At 40.8% G+C, this 23378-nt stretch overlaps 1 protein-coding gene across 7 annotated transcripts in view; it reads right to left on the bottom strand.

The window, feature by feature from the left end:
- LOC126295263 (Golgi integral membrane protein 4-like) overlaps window positions 1-23378 on the bottom strand; it is a 128735-nt gene that overhangs the window by 2386 nt on the left and 102971 nt on the right. For all 7 annotated transcript variants that reach the window (XM_049987675.1, XM_049987674.1, XM_049987677.1 and 4 more), the window contains one exon: window positions 9983-10200. In XM_049987675.1, coding sequence (XP_049843632.1) covers window positions 9983-10200 — 218 coding nt within the window. The remainder of the gene's footprint in view (window positions 1-9982; window positions 10201-23378) is intronic.

The raw sequence follows: 23378 nt of genomic DNA, 5'->3' as shown, positions 1-23378 counted from the left end.
AATGGAAAGACTGCTTCTTCCACCACAACAATGCCCCTACACACACACACACACACACACACACACACACACACACACACACACACACACACAAAGCGCGCGCCTCTGTTAGACGGTTTATGGCTAAAAATGGCACGGTTCCACTGCCCCGTGCACCTTAGTCACCTGACCTGGCTCTGTGTGACTTTTTCTTATTTCCACACACGAAAATGGGCACAAAAGGACACCAATTTGGTAACACTGAAGTAGTCAAGGGGGGGGGGGGGGGAAATTCGAACTTTGGAAGCACCGGTGGGACAAATGTATTAGTTGTAATGGAGAGTATTTTGAAGTGAGTAAGATAGTCTAGTAAACTATTTGAAAACATGTACCTTTTAAAAAATAATTCCAGTTTTTTTTGGGTACGCCAAAATAAATATGTGTTGCTAGAAAATTGTATGCCCTAGGTACATGATGCAAAACTCTAGCCTCCTTTCTACTTCCTGATCTGCACACCACCTCCATTATGAAGAGATTGTAAAATGACAAAACACCAAGAAGAAGAAGAAGAAGAAGAGCACAGACAACAGCAGCTGGACAGAGGTTAGAGAGTGGCCACACCAACAGTTTAAGTGAAGCTTCCGATATCATTTCACCATCTTTCAGCCAAACATAGATTTGTAGAATTTTAGAACAAGTTTTTTTTTTTCTCACGTATCGCATCATTTCTGGAAACCCAGAATCTACTCTGTAGGAATCAACACGGATTCTGGAAACAGCAATCTTGTGAGACCCAACTCGGTTTATTTGTTCGTGAGACCCAGAAAACATTAGATACAGGCTCCCGGGTAGATGCCATTTTCCTCAACTTCCGGAAGGCGTTCGATACAGTTCTGCACTGTCGCCTGACAAACAAAGTAAGAGCCTACGGAATATCAGACCAGCTGTGTGGCTGGATTGAAGAGCTTTTAGCAAACAGAACACAGCATCTTGTTATCAATCGAGAGATGTCTACAGACGTTAAAGTAACCTCTGGCGAGTCACAGGGGAGTGTTATGGGACCATTGCTTTTCACAATATATATAAGGGACCTAGTAGATAGTTCCATGCAGCTTTTCGCGGATGATGCTGTAGTATACAGGGAAGTTGCAGCATTAGAAACTTGCAGTGAAATGCGGGAAGATCTGCAGCGGATAGGCACTTGGTGCAGGAAGTGGCAACTGACCCTTAACACAGACAAATGGAATGTATTGCGAATACATAGAAAGAAGGATCCTTTACTGTATGATTATATGATACCGGAACAAACACTGGTAACAGTGACTTCTGTAAAATATCTGGGAGTATGCATACAGAACGATTTGAAGTGGAATGATCGTATGAAATTAATTGTCAGTAAGGCAGGTGCCAGGTTGAGATTCATTGGGAGAGTCCTTAGAAAATGTAGTCCATCAACAAAGGAGGTGGCTTACAAAACACTCGTGCAACCTACACTCGAGTTTTGCTCGTCAGTGTGGGATCCGTACCAGATCAGGTTGACAGAGGAGATAGAGAAGATCCAAAGAAGAGCGGTGCGTTTCGTCACAGTGTTATTTGGTTTTGTCACTGGGTTATTTGGTAAGCGTGACAGCATTATGGAGATGTTTAGCAAACTCGAGTGGCAGACTCTGCAAGAGAGGCACTCTGCATCGCGGTGTACCTTACTGTCCAGGTTTCGAAAGGGTGCGTTTCTGGATGAGGTATTGAATATATTGCTTCCCCCTACTTATACCTCCTGAAGAGATCACGAATGTAAAATTAGAGATTCGAGCGCGCACGGAGGCTTTCCGGCAGTCGTTCTTCCCGTGAACTCTATGCGACTAGAATAGAAAAGGGAGGTAATGACAGTAGCATGTAAAGTGCCCTCTGCCACACACCATTGGGTGGCTTGCAGAGTATAAATGTAGATTTAGATGTAGATTTCACTCTCTCACCACAATCTTCATTCCAAAACTTAATACAGGCACAAAACCAATGCTACCAGTGTCCAGTTTGTGTGCATATGACTTCATAAGCCACATTATCATTATGATATGGAACAAAGCTGACATCTGGTATTGGTAGATTCAGCTGACACACAGCATCTTGGAATGAACACAGATTTGCACACTGTAGAAGGGGTAACACATCTGTTGACAAGCCAGCACTGGAAATGAAGGGACTATAATAGTGGACACTTAGTGCAGATCGAATTACGGTGGAAAGAATAATTTCGAAATTCTATTCCACATCTTACGATCACTATACGTGACAACAAAAGGCAGCAAAGAGATCACAAAGGTTAGGTGAGGTAATTGCAGTCTAATTGATGATTACACAGCACTTATTACAGTACATACACACATTTGCAATTATGATTATTATTGAATATAAATTAAAAATTAATAATGCAATACTCTTTAAGCTACAGCATTGAACTGTAGCTCGACATGTCAGCTAGCAGCACAGAGCGTCACTCTTTACACACGTCCCATCACCAAAAATTATAGCAAATTTAATGAATGCATGATTACACACGTGTGCCAGCACTCGGGCTCGGCCACACTTACGTACAGTACGAGGCGCCCGTACGCTATTCCTGTGCTCTGACAGAACTCGAGTGGGATTGAAATTGAGGGAGAAAGGATATCAGTGATAAGGTTTGCAGATGTCACTGCTGCACTCAGTGAAAGTGACGGCAAATTGCAGGCTTTATTAGATGAAGCAAACAGTCTAGCTAGCACACACTGTGAACTGGGAATAAACTGAGTCAAGAGGAAAGTAATGAGGGGCAGCAGAAATGAGACTGGTGATAAACTTAACATAAAAGTAGGGATCACAAAGTACAAGAAGTGTAGAAAAATAATAAGTGTGGGACAAAGTAAGAAGGGCATAGAAAGCAGACTAACAGAGGCAACGAGGCCACTCCTGAACAAGACAAGTCTACTTGCTTTGAGCATTGGTCTTAATTTGAAGATGAAATTTCTAAAAACGTACATTTGGAGCACAGTATTGTCTGAAAGTGAATCATGAACTGCGGGAAAACAGAAAAGTAGAGTAATGAAGTGTTTGAAATATGGTGATATAGAAGGATGTTGAAAAGAGGTGGACCAATACGACAATGAACGAGGTGGTTTTGGCAGAATCGTCAAGGAAAGTAACATACCTGTATGTTGGCATTGGAAAATGACTAGGAGAGAAGGGCTATTCTGATTTAAAAACCACTAACATAACATGCATGTTTAAAGATTAAATCAGTTTGGAGCCTATTTTACTGATTATTAAAATAGCCACAAATAAAGAAGATCAATAATTCAAAAATTGTGCAAGTAATGTATAATCCTGACACGCCAATTAATAGTGTGTAGGGAGTTGGCCACTTTTTGTGTTTTATTAATGGATTCCTATTTTCGTGTACAATTTACATTTTAATTGGTAATTCATGTTTGGTTGTATTTACACTACCATGTGACACCGTAAAGTTACCAGCAGACTAAGGCACTTCTTTAGGTGTGCTGTTTATACTTGTTGTTATTGTTAAATCTTAATGGTGGTCACCTTCATTAAAACTGTTCATTCATTAGAATCTGAAATTACTGAGACAGCACAGCAGGGTCTAATTGCTCACAGTGAGTTTGCTGGAGACACTCAGAGCCGCAGGCTCAGAGTTACTACACTGATTGGCGACTCCATGGAGTTATAATGTGTTAACATGTCCAAATGGGGCAAAAGAGGTGTGTATCATCATGCTGTTAAATACGATAAAATATTGTTAGTCTGCACTATAAAATAATTTTTAAAAAATAAAAAAATTATAAAGAATATTGTGTTTCTTGACATTTTGACCTGTTACATTGTGGCATATTGTACAATCACCACTATTAAAGTATTTCATTTCTTGGTTTCAATGTAATATTTTACGTACATTAAGAACTTTGCACCTATGACTTCCCACGCCAGATGGCGGTTACTGTAGTATAACAAATTCTGTTATATCTGATGTTGTGTTACTCGTATATTTTTCTTTTTTACTACTCCTGTAATCTGACACCTTATAATTTACCTGTTGATTATTATTCTTGCATGTTTTTTAAGTTGTTTTGAAAATAACACGCCAGTGTTATGTTGGCAAGATGTGCATTTCCCCTTCCTTTTTCCTATGCGTTTTTAATGTTCAATTTTAAATTTGAAATATTCAATTAATGATTTGCAAGTGCACATTTGGTATTTTGCAGTAATCTCTTGCCAAATAAAGTAATGTTAAGTCTTCACATGTCACATAGGGAGCGTTCCAAGTCCCCGTCACACCGAGGTCTGCTGTATAGGTGAATGTAAACAGTGGCTTCCGTTATTGTGATCGTTTCATAGCTTCTGTTACTGCTAATAACTAGACACCAGTGCCTATGAGATTTAATTTGTATGCAAAAGGTATGTTCTTACCAACAGTTGGTTTATACTCTCTCGTTTCTTATTCGCTGATCACTATGTGAAATGTTTCACTTCCAGCACTGAAAATGATCAATATGTGATCGAAAATCGATTGTGCTGTTAACAAATATCAAAATTACAGCCAATGCTGACCTTCCTTATAAGTTTAGAGTTACTAAAGGTAACATTCAGAAGTTTTAACTTTGGGTGGAAAGTTGGCCACACTATTTAGGATTTTAAACTTTTCCTTGCATGGGTGAGGGACTTGACACATTTTCCAGGCTTTTTGGTGATCGATTTCGAATGCTCGTTAAGATGTCAACTTCTGCACATTCATGAACATGTGGGGCTTTGGATTCAAAGATTATCTGGTGCAGTCTGTGATAGTTTCTGGTGCACCACATGGACTTGATATTTATTTTGTACTACTTATTTTTAATGACAAAGAATATTAAACCTTTCAGTTTATGTGAAAATGTAGTGCCTCCCCAGACATTCCAGACATTAAATAATATATGCATATTTTTTTAGACATATCATTCCCCCCCCCCCTCCCCCCCCCCCCCCCTCTCTCTCTCTCTCTCTCTCTCTCTCTCTCTCTCTCTCTCTCTCTCTCTCTGTGTGTGTGTGTGTGTGTGTGTGTGTGTGTGTGTGTGTGTGTGTAGGGGTCCAGGGAGGCCCAGTAACATAGAATCCATACCTTGAAGTCATTACTCTCTGGCAATTTTACTAATAAATCATTAATATCTTTAAACATACTTCAACACTCATGGCACTACTATTAATCCTCTGGGATTCATTCACCTATCATTAATGTGCACGTAAACATTTTGAATAATCGACCATTCGTCGGCGTAGATAAGGGTATAAATGTGAGCACGCACGACCGGCACCTATGACCCACTGAGGCGAGCCAGCTTTTTGGCAATGTCACACATCTGCACACCCTCGCCTCAGCTTTAGAAGTGTGGCTAACTTGCATTCGCCAATTACAGAGGGATAAGTTTCCAGCGCACATAGCTAGGTTCATCCGGAGGCTGTTTTTCAGACAGATATAATAGAGAGGCAGGAGTACCACCAGGGTCCTGAGATCAGAGGCTCATGATGATGAGTGGACAAATAGTGCAATGTACGTTTTGAAATTAGCTACACCTGTTAAGTAATTATATGCCTGTAAGTTTATTAACTTTTAACTATATCTTGTTGTCAGATTACATGGACGTTTCTTATCTCCGTAAAACCATTGTTGGGTGAATAAACAATTAATCTCCATATGGTTTCACTAAGGGAAGTAATCCCTCTATCACTGAGAGCAGTGGAAATTTTTCCGTATCCATCAAAATAATTCTGTCACTCAAGTTCCCGTAAAATGTTGCGCAACATCAGTCTCGGTGGTATATACTGATGTTTTGTTCACAGAATTACTTAAAGTACTCAAATTGTTTCCAGAATGGAATGAATCGTGGATAGCTCAGTTGGTAATATCGTTGCTTGCAAATGGCAAAATTGTGCACGTTTCAGTCAAATGTAACACAAATAGAACGTCATCATAAAACATTATCTTTTGGATGGTACACTGTAAACATAAATTCACTCAAAGTTGAAGAGGGCTTATAAGGAAATATTCTTATCTATTTCCAACTCTTACGAAGTAGGTGGCACAACTCAAATGAGAAAATTAGCACGTCAAAGATGATCTACTTATCTGGTGTCATAAAACTGCAGCTGGAGATGGAAACAGAGAAAGTGCGGAATATGGTATTGGGCAAACAGTGACTAGAGACGAACAAAATAGCTGATGCCATAGACATATTAAAATAAAGACTGTGGTAATTTTCAGATGATGGTTTAACTACAAGGAAAGTTTCTGCAAGATGGGTGCTGCTTTTGTTGAATTATCATAATAAAATTATAAGCTCAGTTCCAGAGCTTGCAGAAAATAATAGTACGGTGCTGTCCTCTATATAAATGGGACCTCAACGGCCCGGCTGCCAGTCGTCGACTCACCTCGGAAGATGTTGCCCGCAGTTGGCAATGAAACGTCAGGACAAAGTATTTTTACAGATCGACCACAGTCTCTCAGCTGGAAGTTTTAACCAATAATAAATAACATTAAATTAAAGAGAGTCCATCTACTTGCAAGAACACAATTTTTGCTTCATTTAATCCCGAAACAAATTTCATCACAGTTGTGGCAACCTCAACCTCAGTCAGTTTTCTTATTTTTTGTTTCTGAAATATACGCATACAAATTTTGTGTAGGTTAGGACTATGGTGAGATCTAATATCGTTGTTTTGATTACACTTGGATTTTATTATTTTTGGTACATTGTGTTGCTTCAAAAAGAAATCAGCCACCAATAATACAGCGTGTCATTTGCAACAAAGCAATATAAGGGCAATGTCTGAATTGAATTTTTGTTTAGAATGCAATCCTGACACAATGTATTCTAGTGAAATAGTAGCATATGCCCCATTCCTTACTGTTGCTGTAGTTCACTTGCCCTAAGCTGTACTTGCTTTTTATTTGCCTATGAATTGTGGTGGTGGTGTTTTAGGTTTGAAACGACCTGTGGATATCATTGAAAATAACATCACCCTAGTGGCACAGAAACAGACCTCAAGGTTTTTAAAATCTACTACTTCTCTCTGCACTTCTTATTAACAATATAAGAAAAATGCCACATCCAAATAGCTATCACACAGAGCAATGAAGTTATCAATCATCAAACAGTAGTCTAACAGAATATTATTGAACACATTAACAAATATATCAAACAACACACACAAAGTCATCAGTGATCAAACAGTACTCTGAGAACACGATTTAGTACTTCAAGGAAACACTCGACACACAATAAAACTCGAGTGTGCAAACTCGGTGGTGGCCAATCGAAAACAAAATTGTTAAACAAACAAATGTCGAGGCTTATCTGAAATGTGAATGTGTAGTGAAAAGTGTGTCTAAGCCACAACAATGCAGTATCATCCAGAATTCACCAGTGAGCACAAGGAAAAGAAGCAAATATTTTAAAAAATTCCCAGCATAATCAATAGCAAATGACACGGAACAGTTTTCCAAAACCTCACAAAATTTTACAATATATACTTAAAACCCACATCCTTTCATCTTTCCTTCTCTTTCCCTCTTTCCTGACGAAGCAACCGCCGGTTGCGAAAGCTCGTATATAGATATTTAAAACCCACATCCTTTCATCTTTCCTTCTGTTTCCCTCTTTCCTGACGAAGCAACCGCCGGTTGCGAAAACTCGAAATTTTGTGTTGTGTGTTTATTTTATTGTGCCTGTCTACCGGCGCTTTCCCGCTTGGTAAGTCTTGGAAAATCTTGGAATATATATATATAAAACAGAAAGAAACTTCCACATGGGAAAAATATATTAAAAACAAAGATTCCAAGACTTACCAAGCGGGAAAGCGCCGGCAGACAGGCACATGAACAAAACACACAAACACACACACAGAATTACGAGCTTTCGCAACTGGCAGTTGCTTCGTCAGGAAAGAGGGAAGGAGAGGGAAAAATGAAAGGATGTGGGTTTTAAGGGAGTGTCTGTGTATGTGCGGATGGATATGTGTGTGTGTGTGTGTGTGTGTGTGTGTGTGTGTGTGTGTGTGCGCGCGCGCGAGTGTACACCTGTCCTTTTTTTCCCCTAAGGGAAGTCTTTCCGCTCCCGGGATTGGAATGACTCCTTACCCTCTCCCTTAAAACCCACATCCTTTCATATATATATATATATATATATATATATATATATATATATATATATACACACAAAGGATGATTCAAAAAGAATACTACAACTTTAGGAATTTAAAACTCTGTACAACTTTAGGAATTTAAAACTCTGCAACGACAAAATGCAGAGCTAAGCACTATTTGTCAGCGAATTAAGGGAGCTATAAAGTTTCATTTAGCTGTACATTTGTTCACTTGAGGCGCTGTTGACTAGGTGTCAGTGTCAGTTGATGCTAAGATGGCGACCGCTCAACAGAAAGCTTTTTGTGTTATTGAGTACGGCAGAAGTGAATCGACGACAGTTGTTCAGCGTGCATTTCGAACGAAGTATGGTGTTAAACCTCCTGATAGGTGGTGTATTAAAGGTTGGTATAAACAGTTAACAGAGAATGGGTGTTTGTGCAAAGGGAAAAGTTCTGGACAGCCGAGAACAAGTAATTAAAATGTAGCACGCATCCAGCAAGCATTTGTTCGCAGTCCAGGAATATCGACTCGCAGAGCTAGCAGAGAGCTGCAAATTCCACAATCAACTGTATGGAGAGTCCTACGAAAAAGGTAGGAAACCTTATCGTCTGAAATTGGTTCAAGCACTGTCTGCAGCTGATAAGATTAAAAGAATCGATTTCTGTGATTTTATCCTTGCTCAAATGGAAACAGATGAATCTTTCGTTTCAAAGATTGTGTTTAGTGATGAAGCAACTTTCCACACTAACGGGAAAGTCAACCGTCACAATGTCTGTATATGGGGCACTGAGAATCTGCGGGAAACAACTCAGTATGAACGTGACTTGCCTAAGGAGAACGTTTTCTGTGCCATTTCAGCCAATAAAGTATTTAGTCCCTTTTTCTTCAAAGGTGCTACTGTAACTGGACTACAGTATCTGGAGATGTTAGAGAATTGGCTGTTCCCTCAGCTCGAACAAGAAGCACAGCAGGATGGAGCGCCACCACATTGGCATTTATCTGTCCGTAACTACCTGAACGTCAGCTACCCGAGGCGATGGATCAGCCGCCAGGCAGCCCGTGACAAGAGCACTTCATCACTGGCCTCCAAGAAGCCCTGATCTTACCCCCTGCAATTTTTTCTTATGGGGGTATGTTAAGTATATGGTGTTTCGGCCACCTCTCCCAGCCACCATTGATGATTTGAAACAAGAATTAACAGCAACTATCCAAACTGTTACGCCCGATATGCTACAGAGAGTGTGGAACGAGTTGGAGTATCGGGCTGATATTGCTCGAGTGTCTGGAGGGGGCCATATTGAACATCTCTGAACTTGTTTTTGAGTGAAAAAAAACCTTTTTAAATACTCTTTGTAATGATGTATAACAGGTGGTTATATTAGGTTTCTTTCATTAAATACACATTTTTAAAGTTGTGGTATTCTTTTTGAATCACCCTGTATATATTAATTCATACTTGTGGCTGATTTCTGCTGGCAGTTACAGAGCACACACAAAGAAAAAAAAGTGAACTATATATATGATCTAAATGCTACTACCTACATCAAATTTTTATGTATATTTTTCGGAAACCGTAAATGAAAATATCCCACTGAGGTCGGTACAGCTGCGGTAAAACTCATTTCTGGAATAAACGAAGCAAAAATTGTTATCTCGGAGTAAGGTAGACCCTCTTTAGTTCGTCGTTAGTTTTGTTAAATGCCATGTTTCAAAATCTCGAAAAGGAAAAGGTAGTTGACATTCCGCTCTCAGTGAGGCCACCGGAAATGGATCACAAACGAGCAGCATACCACACGCCCCCTCCGACCAGCAGCACACGAGCCACTGTGTACGCACCTTCCTCCTCTCCCTCCTCCAGGGCGGCGGGGTCGTCCCGCGGTCCGTCCACGGCGGCGTCGACGTTCCCACCCGGGGGCGGGCCGCGGCCCCCGCGCGCCGGCTCCTGCAGGTAGTCGCCGCCCCCGCCACCCCCGGCGTCCTCGTCCTCCTCCTCCTGCTGCTGCTGCTGCTGCAGCGGCTCCTCCTCCGCCTCATCACGCCTCCCGTCTCGGGGCCTGCGGCACACGGCGACCCGTCACTTGTGTCGCGTTTTCGATTCTCGACGTCTGAGCGTTTGACACTGTTGAAAATTTCACTGAAGTGCTTCTACAAGATAAAAGGCTCATTCAGTCCAGGATTTAAAAAAAGTAGTAGTTCAGGTTTTTTTTTCTGGTGAAGAGTTTGGGTGGAACTGTCGTGCTCGAATTAGTGTGACCCGTCTGTCTCGACGGCCCACTGACGTAACCTAGTAGCTAGTCAGACAACACGACGGCAATGTTTACCCCCCCAGGTGCATCTGCACTCGCCTCTGCACACAACGGCGTTTAATGAGGGACGTGTCTGTACAGTATACACCACCTGTTGCTGTACAAACTTCACTCTCCAGAGCAACTGCCTGGTAACCAGGAGACCCAGGTTCGGATCCCAGTCCGACAAAAATTTTCAGCTTTCCCCGTCGATTTCAATCGTTCACTCACAGCCGAGGTCTGCAATTCCTGTGTGTCTGTACTGAAACGTGCTATTAGCCTGTGAAGCACCTTCTAGTACCTGATAATTACAAACAAAACACATAATGCTGTCAATATCAAACTGTAGAAAAGTTATAAAGATTCCTATAATCCATTGCATACATGCCAAAACGACTTTTTGTCTAGTATGTTTCTAATTGCACGTATGGAACATATTGTATCAGAAGACAGTCCACATAAATGAAACTTAATAGCATGCTTCAATAAAGTTTACACAGCAGCTGATGGTTTGTACAAACATGTCCCCCATTAAAAATATTTCCAGAATGAAGAACCAGCTAGAAAAATAAACATAATTTTAAAAATGCAACAGGGTATAATAAATGCAAAACTTTTGTTGTTTTGGCAGACTGGAAGACGAGTTACAGTTATGACTTGACACAGGGAGCAAAATGGTACCAGAAAGTTGCCACTGAAATATCAATTGTCACAAGCCTAGTAAATGTGCACATTTATCGTGAAATTGGAAAGAAACATATCTGGTACAAGTTTTAAAGAAAACACTGTCGAACAGCTAACAGGGGTTCGTACCGATATTGCCACCCTAGTACAGCCTCTGATAGGAATGCATAGGTAGGCAGGCCAGGTGGATATGCTGTAAGCCCTACAGATTGGTGACTGCTCCGGAAAAGCCTCAACAATCCAAGTTCAGATGAGAAGCACATAAAAAATAGGAAAACTTCCCTTACTGCCTGCACATACAAAGCGTTTGGAACTTTCCTCAAGAGGGGGGAGCATCAGGGCAGGTTACTCACACCCAACTGAAGTGAGGACAATGAGACAAACAGATTGCTTTTTCTACTTTCTGTCTACTGACAGTACTTGGAATTTTGCCCCTGGTAGTAACTATACGTAAAACTAGTCTGTCTCCCTTTTTTGAGATACCTCACTTATTTTCATTCAGTAACACAGGGTAAGTATAAAATCCATGAAACATTCCAAAAAATCTGTACAGACAAATGATCAAGAACAATAAAACAGACTATACAATATGTGAGAGAGAACTCTCAAAGGTTTTTAACAATGTGACTCTTCAAGCTTTCCCAGAGGATGTGTTGTAAATAGTCTTCACGAGCTCGCTGCCTGGTCACGTTGTGCAAGTTCCACAATATTTCCTCAGAGCAACTGTCCGGCATCTTCAGGTCGTTCCACCTTGCTCGTGGCTAGGTACGACTGACGGTATCCGCACACCGATGCCCTGTTTTTGGAACGCGCGGGAAGAATGCGCATCCGCGGAAATTGCGCATGCACAGTAATTTGCCATATTCAAACTACCTCTGCCGAAAATCGCAGAGCAGCTCTACCGCACGTGCGCTGTACGCTACATTTGTCAACAGTGCAGCCAGATATTACTCACCGACAGCTGTACTAGGGCAATGTTACGACAGGCCTGTTATCGAAGAATCTCGATTTTCACAGTGCAATTTAATAGCATCCAATGCAGGGTTCCAGGCTGTGCTCAGTTGAAATCCTGCATCCTTGTTGATGGGATTATCGGCTGTACGGATATGTATTGCTTCCTTAATGACGCAATCCCAAAAAGATGATGCAGCGTGTCATAACAGGTGATACCGTTGACAGTTTTGTCAGTGGAGGAAGGGGGTCCATTGACTGTTTTGTAGGACTGAGCGCAGAAGTCGTTAACTTTCTCGGAATCTCAGACGTGTCTGACAGTTGCATGCAGAATCTCGGTCTCCCGTATGTGAGAGTTGTATCTGTTAATCTTTCCCAAAAATGGAAAGTGGCTTCATCACTGAAGACCAATTTGCTCGTGAAGTCGTCATTTTCGAAAAAGTGCAGTGCACCAGTGCAGAATTTCAGACAGATAATTTGTCATTGAGGCTTCCAGCTTTGAGACACTGCAGTTTTAATCATCTACCAAGGATTTTCCAAACTGCCTGCACTATCTCAATAAATAGACTTATTGGGACTTTGAGAAATCATGTCCACCGTCTGTTCTGAATTTCCCAGTTGGACGGCATGACTGGCATCACACAACTGATCGTCATCCTCGAATCCTTTGTACCACTTCACTATATTTTGTGGGCAAAATTCAAGAAAAATAAAACACTTTGACTGCCTTGCTGCCATTTTCAGCAACTACAGTTGGTGACATCCCTGTTGGCAGTTTTCCAAACTAACTTTGGGTACAACACTGGAAATAAGCTTTGAGACTGTCTTTCATGTACTGTAACATTTGTTGCATTATGTTTAGTTACTTACTCATACCGATTATTTACAATGTTTCACAGATTTTATAAATTACTTTGTATATACCACAAAAACTAATAGGCAAGGAAACAGAATAAAAGTAAATAAATAAATAAATAAATAAATAAAAACACAACACAGAATAAAACCTTGGGACAAGCCTTATATGTAACATACTTAGGTTGTGACATCAACTGTTCTCAAAGCAAAGGAATACAGAAATTTTAAAAGTAAGACAAGGGGTGAAACAACTACGGACTTCTTTAAAATAATAGCCATAGTTTGTCCAGGTCTCACTACTATATGTTAATCACAAAAAGGAAGAAACAACATATAAAAAAGCCTGAAATGAGATTCCAAAGAATAGTTAAAGGTGTTGCAAGAGTTGGAATGATGATTTCAGAATTGAGTGAGATAACAAAGACTATGTATAAGCCTATGTATACATTCTAATCTCTATTTACTTTACTCTCTTGATACCTACATGAGGCACACAATGATAGCAATATAATGGTGGCACAGTCTTTGTTGTGTAGAAATTATTTATATTTACTCAACAGGGTTTCATGGGAAGTACATCATCTTTCTTGCGCGTATTCTCATTTAATTTCCCTGAGCATTTTTGTCACACTTTTGTGTTGGCTATACTGATGGGTTACCATTCCAGATTTTATTCACATTTAAAGAGAGCTGCCATTAGTTACACCAAGACAAAATTTTGTCCAAGACTTTTTAGAACTCCTTCTGATCACCCAGTTGTGATACTATCCCGCAGGCAATAGCATCATCAGTGAATAATTTCATACTGCTGCTGATTCTATATGACAAATTGTTTATGTCTACTGTAAACACCAGAAGTCCTATTTTCAAGTATTACAGAGAAATCACACACACAACCGCGCGTGCGCTGCTTATCCTTGGTTGAAATGGCATGCACACACATAGATACTTTAGACAGGATGTCATCAGTACATTATGCTCTTTGTGTCATGTCACCAGCGTCTTTTAGTTACACAGTATCTATATGCGTACTCAGTTCTTAACTACAGAATTCTTTTCTGGGAGACAAATGCACAAAATAGGAACACAGGTTTCAGACTACAGAAATAGACAATCAGAATAATAACCAAAACAGTAACTGGGCTCACTGTAGATACCTCTTCAAAGTATTGGCGATTCTAACTACACCACATCGATACATTAACCAATCTGTTGTACATGTCAAAATTACCTTAATATGTGCGGATGGGTGTGTGTGTGTGTGTGTGTGTGTGTGTGTGTGTGTGTGTGTGTGTGTGTGCGCGCGTGCGAGCGCGAGTGTACACCTGTCCTTTTTTTCCCCCTAAGAGAAGTCTTTCCGCTCCCGGGATTGGAATGACTCCTTGACTCCTTACCCTCTCCCTTAAAACCCACTTCCTTTCGTCTTTCCCTCTCCTTCCTGAAGAAGCAACCATCGGTTGCGAAAGCTAGTAATTCTGGGTGTGTGTTTGTGTGTTTTGTTCATTGTGCCTGTCTGCCAGCGCTTTCCCACTTGGTAAGTCTTGGAATCTTTGTTCTTAATATATTTTTCCCATGTGGAAGTTTCTTTCTATTTTATTTACCTTAATAATTACCGCACAAACAGCGGTTTCTACGAGGATGGAACTAGATACAGACTGAACTTACATTTGCTACAAAATAGTACACAAATCACAAGTTAGCATTTTCTACCGAGGAATAAAACTGTACAATAAGTTCCTAAAGAAATCAGAGAGATTACTAAAAGAAACTTATTTAAAAAGACAGTTAAAAAGTACCATCTAAGCCACACATTCAGTAAAGTCAAGGATTACTTAGATTAAAATAGGGTAAAGATTTGGAAGAAATATAACAGGTAAATAGTAATAGTAATAATAATAATAACAACAACAACAATTATAATTCAACAAATTTATGAAACTATCAAAGCTGCAAAGAAGTTTGTTTTTATCTAAATGGCGACCACCTTCAGACCTTAGTCCACTGTCGAACCATAGACATAACTGCTTCCAATATAGTGTGTGTGTGCTGTCCACAAAGCTCGTGTGAGTGGCTAAGTGCAAGGTACTAAAAATGTATGTCAGTTCAGCGCTGCATATGCTAATATTAGGTCGGTCCATAAGTCCGTACCGTTTTGTTTTGCCTGTTGGTATTCCAGTCCCTACGGATTTCTTTATCGATTGTCAGTTTTTATTTGTATTTCAATATTGCTACTCGACTTTACATTTTGTCATTTGGACATAATACAGGGTGTCTACATGGACAAAGAAAAATAATTCCCGAATTTTTCCCAGATTTCCCGGTTGAAAATACACTTTCTCCTTGGTGAAAATACACTTTTTCTGTGTTAAGTGACAGTAAACTTTTTCTCGGCACTTACAAATCCTTTTATGGTTTATGGTTTTATACACCAGTGTAGAATTTCCCGGCACTTTAGAAAATGAAACTCAGGGGAAAAAAACACGTTTTGGAAAGGTCTTTGATGTGCAGCAACATATACACTGCATATTTCCATGTTACGTAGGTATAAATTCGAATACCACCAAACACCGCATGTTACTTTCCGAAGCATTAAAATCGAGATTGCGACGCGTTTTGTAAGCCAGTCACAGCTCATGTCACCAGATCTCGCCAGCTGATGACAGCATTTGACACACGATGTAGACAGCCAATAGCAAGATCACTCTTAACTAGCGCGAACACACAAATAAGAAAAATTAATGGCTTAAATTAATGTACAATTGTTGCTAGAAGAAAAGCAAAGCTATCACATATAATATTGGCCTCTAAGATTAATAAGCTCCAAGAGAAGCTAGACTTCCACACATATTGTTGATCTTTTTTGCGCGTCATACATCACATAAATGTGCCAGTAAAATTTTTTAATAACGACGTAAATGTCGTCATCTGGGCTCGAAATTCTTCATATGGTCGTCCCCAAAGAGTTGATTTTTAAATGAGAGTCAAACGCTCTGTGTTTTAAGAAATTCGTCATACACTCTCTGATGTAGTTTATCTTACAGAAAAGGAAATTTACTTTGAAAGTAACGCTTTTCAAAGCAATATTCGAAATATTTTTCTGTGACCTATTAGAAAGGTATGTTTCAGCAGTTGCCAGAGAGCGCCAGATAACAGGCGCCACTGCACTTGCGCAGCTACGATGACGCAGGAAGCCCACATGTTTGTACGTGTGAAACATTAAAAGATCTTGCATTAAAACTGTCACATCGTGCTCATTGGAGGCAATTTGTTGTTAAGAAGCACCTAAAGCCTTTGACACACTTTGCTGTTGGCAGACGCTTGTATGTGCACTGTGTTTTGTTGTTACAGTAAATTTTTTTGTTAGAGTATTGCTTCTTACCAGTCAAAATCACAAAAATTCCCGGGTTTTTCCCGGATCTCCCGGGTCGTAGACACCCTGTAATAAGTGGATCTGTGGATGCTAGAGTGGCGAGTGGAGGGACCTGAATATTTCTGACTCATCCTACTGCTCAAGTTCACTAGAGGGGTGGGAGTGACAGCAACAGAGGCAGCCAGGAACATTTGCACTCTCTATGGACAGAGCACAGCAAGAAAATGTTTTTATCGGTTTAAGGAGCATCGTTTCAATATTACTGACACTCTACTTCAGGAAGACTTTCGAGGTTTGACGAAGATCGTTTAAATGTGTCAATCCACGACAGTGCACATCGGCGTACTGAAGAACCGGCAAATGTGATTAACTGTGATCGTCCCACCATCGGGTGACATTTGCACCCACAAGTACCAGACACTCTACAGCAAACACACATGTGCATCTCTGCTCGCTCATTATCAATTGACTCGTGAACTACACTGACCGTTTCTATCCTGTATCTTTACTGGTGACACGGAATAGTGTCTTTATGATAATACACAGAAAAGAAAGGAAGAGCCCAAAGAAAGCAGCAACTACCCTTACAAAGGCCTGCGTGCATCCACAAGAGATAATGTTACGCATCTGGTGGAACGGCGACGGAGTGTGTACTACGAATTGCTTCCCCGAGGTGTAACGGGTCACTGCCAACATTTATTCTCGGCAACTGAGGTGTCCTGCAGGAACGATCTGAGAATGACAGCCAGGAAGAATGAGTGAAGTGACACTACTCAATGATAACACCCGCCCACCTGCATTCTGCTAGACTGACAAAAAGCACTGTACACGAGTCGGGTCAAGAAGTCATTTCACACTCACCTTATATTCACCTGATCTCGTGCCCTCAGATTCTCGCCTCTCTCTTTCTCTATCGAATGACCTTCAAGAAACTTCCTTTCTGGCCGAAAATGCTCTCCGAACGTGGCTCGACAAGTTCTCTGCCTCAAGACCGAGTGATTTCTACAGTTGCAGAATTGAACAGTTTCCCTAGCAACGGCATACTGTCATAAATAGTGAAGGAGAATATATTATTGGCAGCTAAAGCCTCTGTTGTGTTTATTAAATTTACAGAAAAATACAAGTTATCTGACCAGTGTACACACTTTATGGTAGCACTTACGTGGCCGGCTTGATAATGGACTAAGGTCCAAAACTGGTCACCATTTAAATAAAAACAGAGTTCTGTGCAAATTGGACAGTTTCGTAATTTTACTGAATCACAGTAAGTTGTTGCCTACTGCTGTCCAGCATGCTGTGAGTGAGTAAATAATAATAATAATAATAATAATAATAACAGAAGACCTCTATCTCGACAACTGACTTTTGCACCATACTGCTTTTTCTTTTTCTTCCTTCCTGGAATACTTTACCACAGAGCTCTACGGTGTATATAACACTAACACCTTACCACCTTTGTGAGCTCAACATCTCACTCTATACAGACGGACGCAGACTCAGTTTTTCAGGGAATCAAATAGAAAGCTTTGGCACACAAAATGCAAACCAAACATTGTCACTAGCGTTCTGCGAACAGATAGTGTTTGTAGTGTTACATTATGACATGATGTGTGTGTGCTGACTGGTACTAAGGAATGAATGAACAGTGTAGTACCAGGTTTTACACCATTAAATAACTACTGATAGATTTTTCTGTTGCTGTTTCATAGAGTAACTTAATTACATGAGAGAATTAAAGTTGTGGTTCTACAGTTAGTCGGTAGATTGGTACAGTGGAGCATCTGCAGTTCTCTGCTTTTCATTTATAATATGAAATAATTTCTTTGCAAAAAAGTATTGTACCCTAGGGACACAGCAAATGGGTTGTCGCTGTAGTTAGAATGGCCTCATATTTGGGAGCGTGGAGCCTCCTGTCTCTGACTCACTATCAGCATGTAGACTTTCTTTGGTTCCCCTGAATTATTTCAGGGAAATTTCAGCATGGTTCCTATGTAACACCACAGCCAGCTACCTCTTCTTTCCCATCCTTGTCAGACTACAACTGTAATTATGTAAATACCATTATCTACAGAATTATGTATCTTTTCTTCTTTCGTGCAATACCGTGACAAACACAATACCCTCGTAAAAGTGATCTACGGACGAATAAAACTTAAAAACGAGTGCAATTTGCTGTAGCAGAGTACATCGCATATATTCGCCCAGACGCATGCGAAATGACACGTTACAACCCCGTCACAGTGTTGTCTAATAAATACGTACCATATGAACAAATGTGTGTCACATACGAATTTAATTATGTAAAAGTATCTTAATCCACTTGATGATGGTGGCATGAGCAGTGAAACACATACCAGAAATGAAAATAAAAGTCACTGAAGCAGTGTGCCAATTTTTTTTTTTTCATTTTTTAATATAAATCTAATCGTTCACAGCCACTAACAAGCAGTCAGAACTGATGAGATACACAGGCCCTGTAACGAACTCGTGACGTCACATCAGTCAGCTCGTCGGGAATGCTCGGCTCGTGACAGGGTCCACTGGAAACGGTGTTTAATTCAAAAGGTACAACGAAAGATTTTAATTCTGTCACGTGCTATCAAGAACTCAAAGGCATGTAAACACACGGTCAAGGATTATTCGACCCGTCTGAAACAGTTACTCTCTTCCCGTCGGAGACGGCTGCCGGCACTCTCGAAACCTGCAGCGACACGTGGTGCGACGTACGCACCTCGGCCCATCTTTCTCGTAGGCCTCACAACTGGTCCACTGTGCACGGCACACACTGCCTGACAGAAAAAGTGGAGCACCCAGAAGACGAGGACCGACGTCGGTGAAACTTTGTACACCTACACACAGTCAGTGCCTGTATAAATTATTAGAACTGTAATTTTCGGTGGTAGGTACAACAGACGACACAGTGCATTAGCATTTTTTATGTTAACTGTCGTTAACTGGCCCAGTAGGCTATACGAGGGGCACGAACAGCACCAGACGGCGAACGATTGCCGCGGCGGACTACGAGACTGTGCCTACTCACCGTCGGTATAACGGGTGACCTCGTCCAGGCATCGCGAGGGGTATCACGGCACACTGACACCTTCACATGTGCATCTACCATCTGAGAACAAATAATGGATGTCCTACAACACACTGTACTTTACTGCATTATTGGCCAGAGACTAACTGTAGCCGACCTAGAGAATTACTGTCCCACACGTAAGCTGTCGTCGAGACGACACGTAAGGTGCCAACTTTGTTCTCGGTACGGACAGAGGCTGAAGCGATGCATTAAAATTTGTGCCACTGCTCGGACTCGAACCTGGGCCTCCCACTTACTAGGCAGATGTGCTAACGACTACACCATTGAAGCACTGTGGCTACCACAACTGCACCGACTAAGCTAGTCTGACACCTTCCATAATACTAGCTTCGATGCACATCTCCAGCCCATTTTTCCCCTTCTTCAATCTGTCAATACAGGAAACCGTAATTCCATCAGATCGACAAATGGTCGCGTTTTAAAGCGGTGCCGCAACTGGGAACCGCAGAGTGCCTAAAAGATCGGGAACTTCGACCGAAGAAGAACAAACTGAAGGGGAAATTTTCTTCCCGTTTGCAGAAACGGTCTCCGACCGCACGGGGAGAGAACTGAGAAGAACGGTACCGATAGTGTGTGGAAACTGACGAGAGAGGTGGGTAAATACTGAAAAACTGAGAACGAGTGACACTCACCACAGCGAGAGTATATAAAATCCCTCGCAAATGCTGTCAATTGTACGTAGGAACTACAAAGAGGAACTGACGGCAATCGGGTTAAGGAACACGAGAGCAACTACTGTGTGGGAAACGTGGGTAAATGTGAAGTAGCGGAGCGTGCAGTGGGTCCGGGCCACCTACAAATCTCTTACTCAGAATCCAATCACTAACATGATAGGATGTACAGAGAAGCCACGAGAATTCAAAACCACAAAAACAACTCAATGTAACAGAAAAATGACTGAGAACACAAAAGTTGTGGGGACTGCTAAATAAAGTAAGAAACACCTACTCTTTCCCACTACAAGCTCCACAACAAATATTGCAGTGACTCAACGATCTGACAACTCCACAAATCGACTGTAGCTCAGATACGTAGGAACAGTTCAGCTTGCTGGGCCGTTTCAGTTTGAAACTGCTGCCTCACAATGTCTCCAGAATTAGGAGATTAAACATAGTGCACAGAAACACATCTCTGACCAGATCCTCGAGCTGGGGGGGGGGGGGGGGGGGGGGGTATCGCTGAGGGTGGAATTACCAGCCACAAAAGCTCAGATTGTATAATAAAACAGCAGCAATGCACAAACCAAGTTCCAACGCCTGCAAGTACCGCTGTCACCTGGTGGAAGTGCCTCGGGATCTAAACCACTACCTGTAACGTGCAGACGGTTGGTGTAAGTGGGGCAGGTGACAAACTGCATCGTCATAACAGTTGATGAACCGCAGCTAGCTGTGTTTGGGAGAACAGGTCTACAAATTAATCCACAATTACTGACGACAACAGTGATAAATTCGTATGGAATGGCATTCTGGGATAACAAATATTTAAGTACGAAAACTTTTGTAACAAAAAGTGTGTTCGGTAAGACTAAAATGTATTGCTCACCCTCAATCGTTTTCTACACTCCCGCTTAACGAGTCAGGGATTTTAGCAGCAGCTTTGCAGTACATATTTATTAATGTGAACTTCGCTGTTGATAAATCTTTCATAGTTCAGAAGGACAAAAGTCACTCATAATTACAATACTAATAGAGAAAGCAACCTCCTTTACTTGTCATTAAAATTCACTTTATCTCCGAAAGAGGTTCGTAATGCCGCTACCAAAAATCTTTGTTCACTTACCCAAATTCTCAAAGTAATATGAAAAAATTCCTTCTAGGCACATCCTTGTATTCTGTAGATGTATTGTTATTCAGAAACTTGCTGCTTATTTAGTATCAATGTAGCACATACTTATAACTGTTAGCAAACTAAATACACTTTTTCATTGCGTAAAGCTGTCTGGAAAAAAATGACCACGAAGTCATATTTAAATGCAAATAATAATAATAATAATAATAATAATAATAATAATAATAACAGAAATCTGTAATTATTGACACATGTTCAATTACCTGAAAGTTCCTAAATGCAATGTAATATATACCGTACAGTTAAAAGGAAGTCACACTTGATCGAGGTCCACGTCACTTTCCATTTTTAACCAGACATAACGTCTGAGAAAGGAAAGAAATAATAATAATAATAATAATAATAATAATAATAATAATAATAATAGACAATCTGACATTTCTACATCACTACAACATTTCACAACGCATACATTAGGTGAATAAGGAACTAACAACTAAGCACAACATTTCTTATACCATTCAGTATTTGCGGCATCATCTTGCAGGAAGATCACGATTAATTCTTACACTTTTTTCTTCTTATTTGTATCTGGTCTCGGTTATTTCCTACATCTAAAGCCGCTGACCATCAAATGCCATATCTTGCACCTTTCACTTTCATTTCACACAGCAGTTTTCCAATGTCCTTAGTATGGATCACCTTCTAATGAAATTCTGCTATATCTGAATCCAGCTGCATATTTTTTATAGTGTTGGAAATGAAGAAGCAGCATTATCAACCTTTGGGTCAATTTCTGTCCATGATAAGCTATGCAAAAAACGTAGATATGAGAGAGACAGAGAGAGAGAGACAGAGACAGAGACAGAGAGAGAGAGAGAGAGAGAGAGAGAGAGAGAGAGAGAGAGAAAATGCGTGTTAGCATACTATTCCAGTTAATCCTTTTGAACAAAATCCACACAACCCAAATATTTTAAACAGCACTAGAAACAAACATATTCTGGCCAGACTCCACAGAAGCACAACCTACCACCGGCTATCTCGTTAGCAATTTCTCCCCCTAATAGGTCCTCTTTGCCACAGCCAGAAATGCAGGATCTGCCAAGCAATTTCAATCACTACTGTGCTAGTATGATCTGTTAAGTAATAATAAGTGTTGTGTTGTGGAACGGTAGTAGTACTTTTGCATAATGGAACTAATATTCGTAAAGGAATAATTCAAGTTCTAACACATCAAACCTGTCTTCGTGTCCTTTTTTCATCAGCTTTAGATTATCCACTAAGGAAGTGTTCAGACTTAAACTACTTGTTGCTACTTACCAAAAATACTTATTACAGGTTGCAAGAATTCAGCCGAGCTGCCACACGTCAACGACTTGCCGCCACGTTATTTCGGCACAGAGTCTGGCCGTCTTCAGGAGTGCATTGGTGGAAATGCACCTCTGCTACTTAAAACCACACTGGCCCACAAGTGGCGTACCCAGTTGTCACAGCGCACGTGAGGCTACAACACACGCACTTCTGCCGCAAGTCCGAGGCAAAAGCTGACCTCGTCGATACCAAATAGAATGCGAAACAGTGCGAGCTACACGGGGCACAAATATTTCAAATGAGAGCATTCCGTGCAGCACCCAACTGGAAACCACTATGCCTGCCAATAAGATCTCGAAACGTGCGAGGGGTTAAGACGTCAAAGGAAGTTTCACAGACTGCCCACATTGTGAGTCCAAACTACAAACGTATTGTCAATGTATCACCAAAATGCTGGCTCTTTCAAAACTGTCAAGTCCAAACTACAAGCCTATTGTCGATGTGTCACGAAACTGCTGTCTCTTTCAAAATTGCCAAGTGGATTGCCCGTTCCTCGAAATGTTCCATAAAATGATTCTCTACCGTGGAAGACAAAAGCCTCCACATAGCAACACTCTGAGATCGTTAAAAAGTTTGTAGTTAAAGGAATAGTACATTGAGGAGAGTTTGTATTCGTACAAGACTGTTGTATTGGCCCTAAACCTGATGCCGATGTGATGTAGAGTGTCCACCAAAGGTACTTTTGTAAAAGGGCAACCCTCTCAAAACTCGTTACGTCTGCCAATAAAATCAATTGATTTACGAATATAGTAAGGATGCTTGCTGACGATGGATCCGTGTACAGACAGTGAATATTCAAACAAATCGTAGGTGGCCACTCCA

This window comes from Schistocerca gregaria, chromosome 11 (assembly GCF_023897955.1).
Source record: "Schistocerca gregaria isolate iqSchGreg1 chromosome 11, iqSchGreg1.2, whole genome shotgun sequence".
Lineage (NCBI taxonomy): Eukaryota > Metazoa > Arthropoda > Insecta > Orthoptera > Acrididae > Schistocerca > Schistocerca gregaria.
This window is presented reverse-complemented; position numbering and strand designations above follow the sequence as displayed.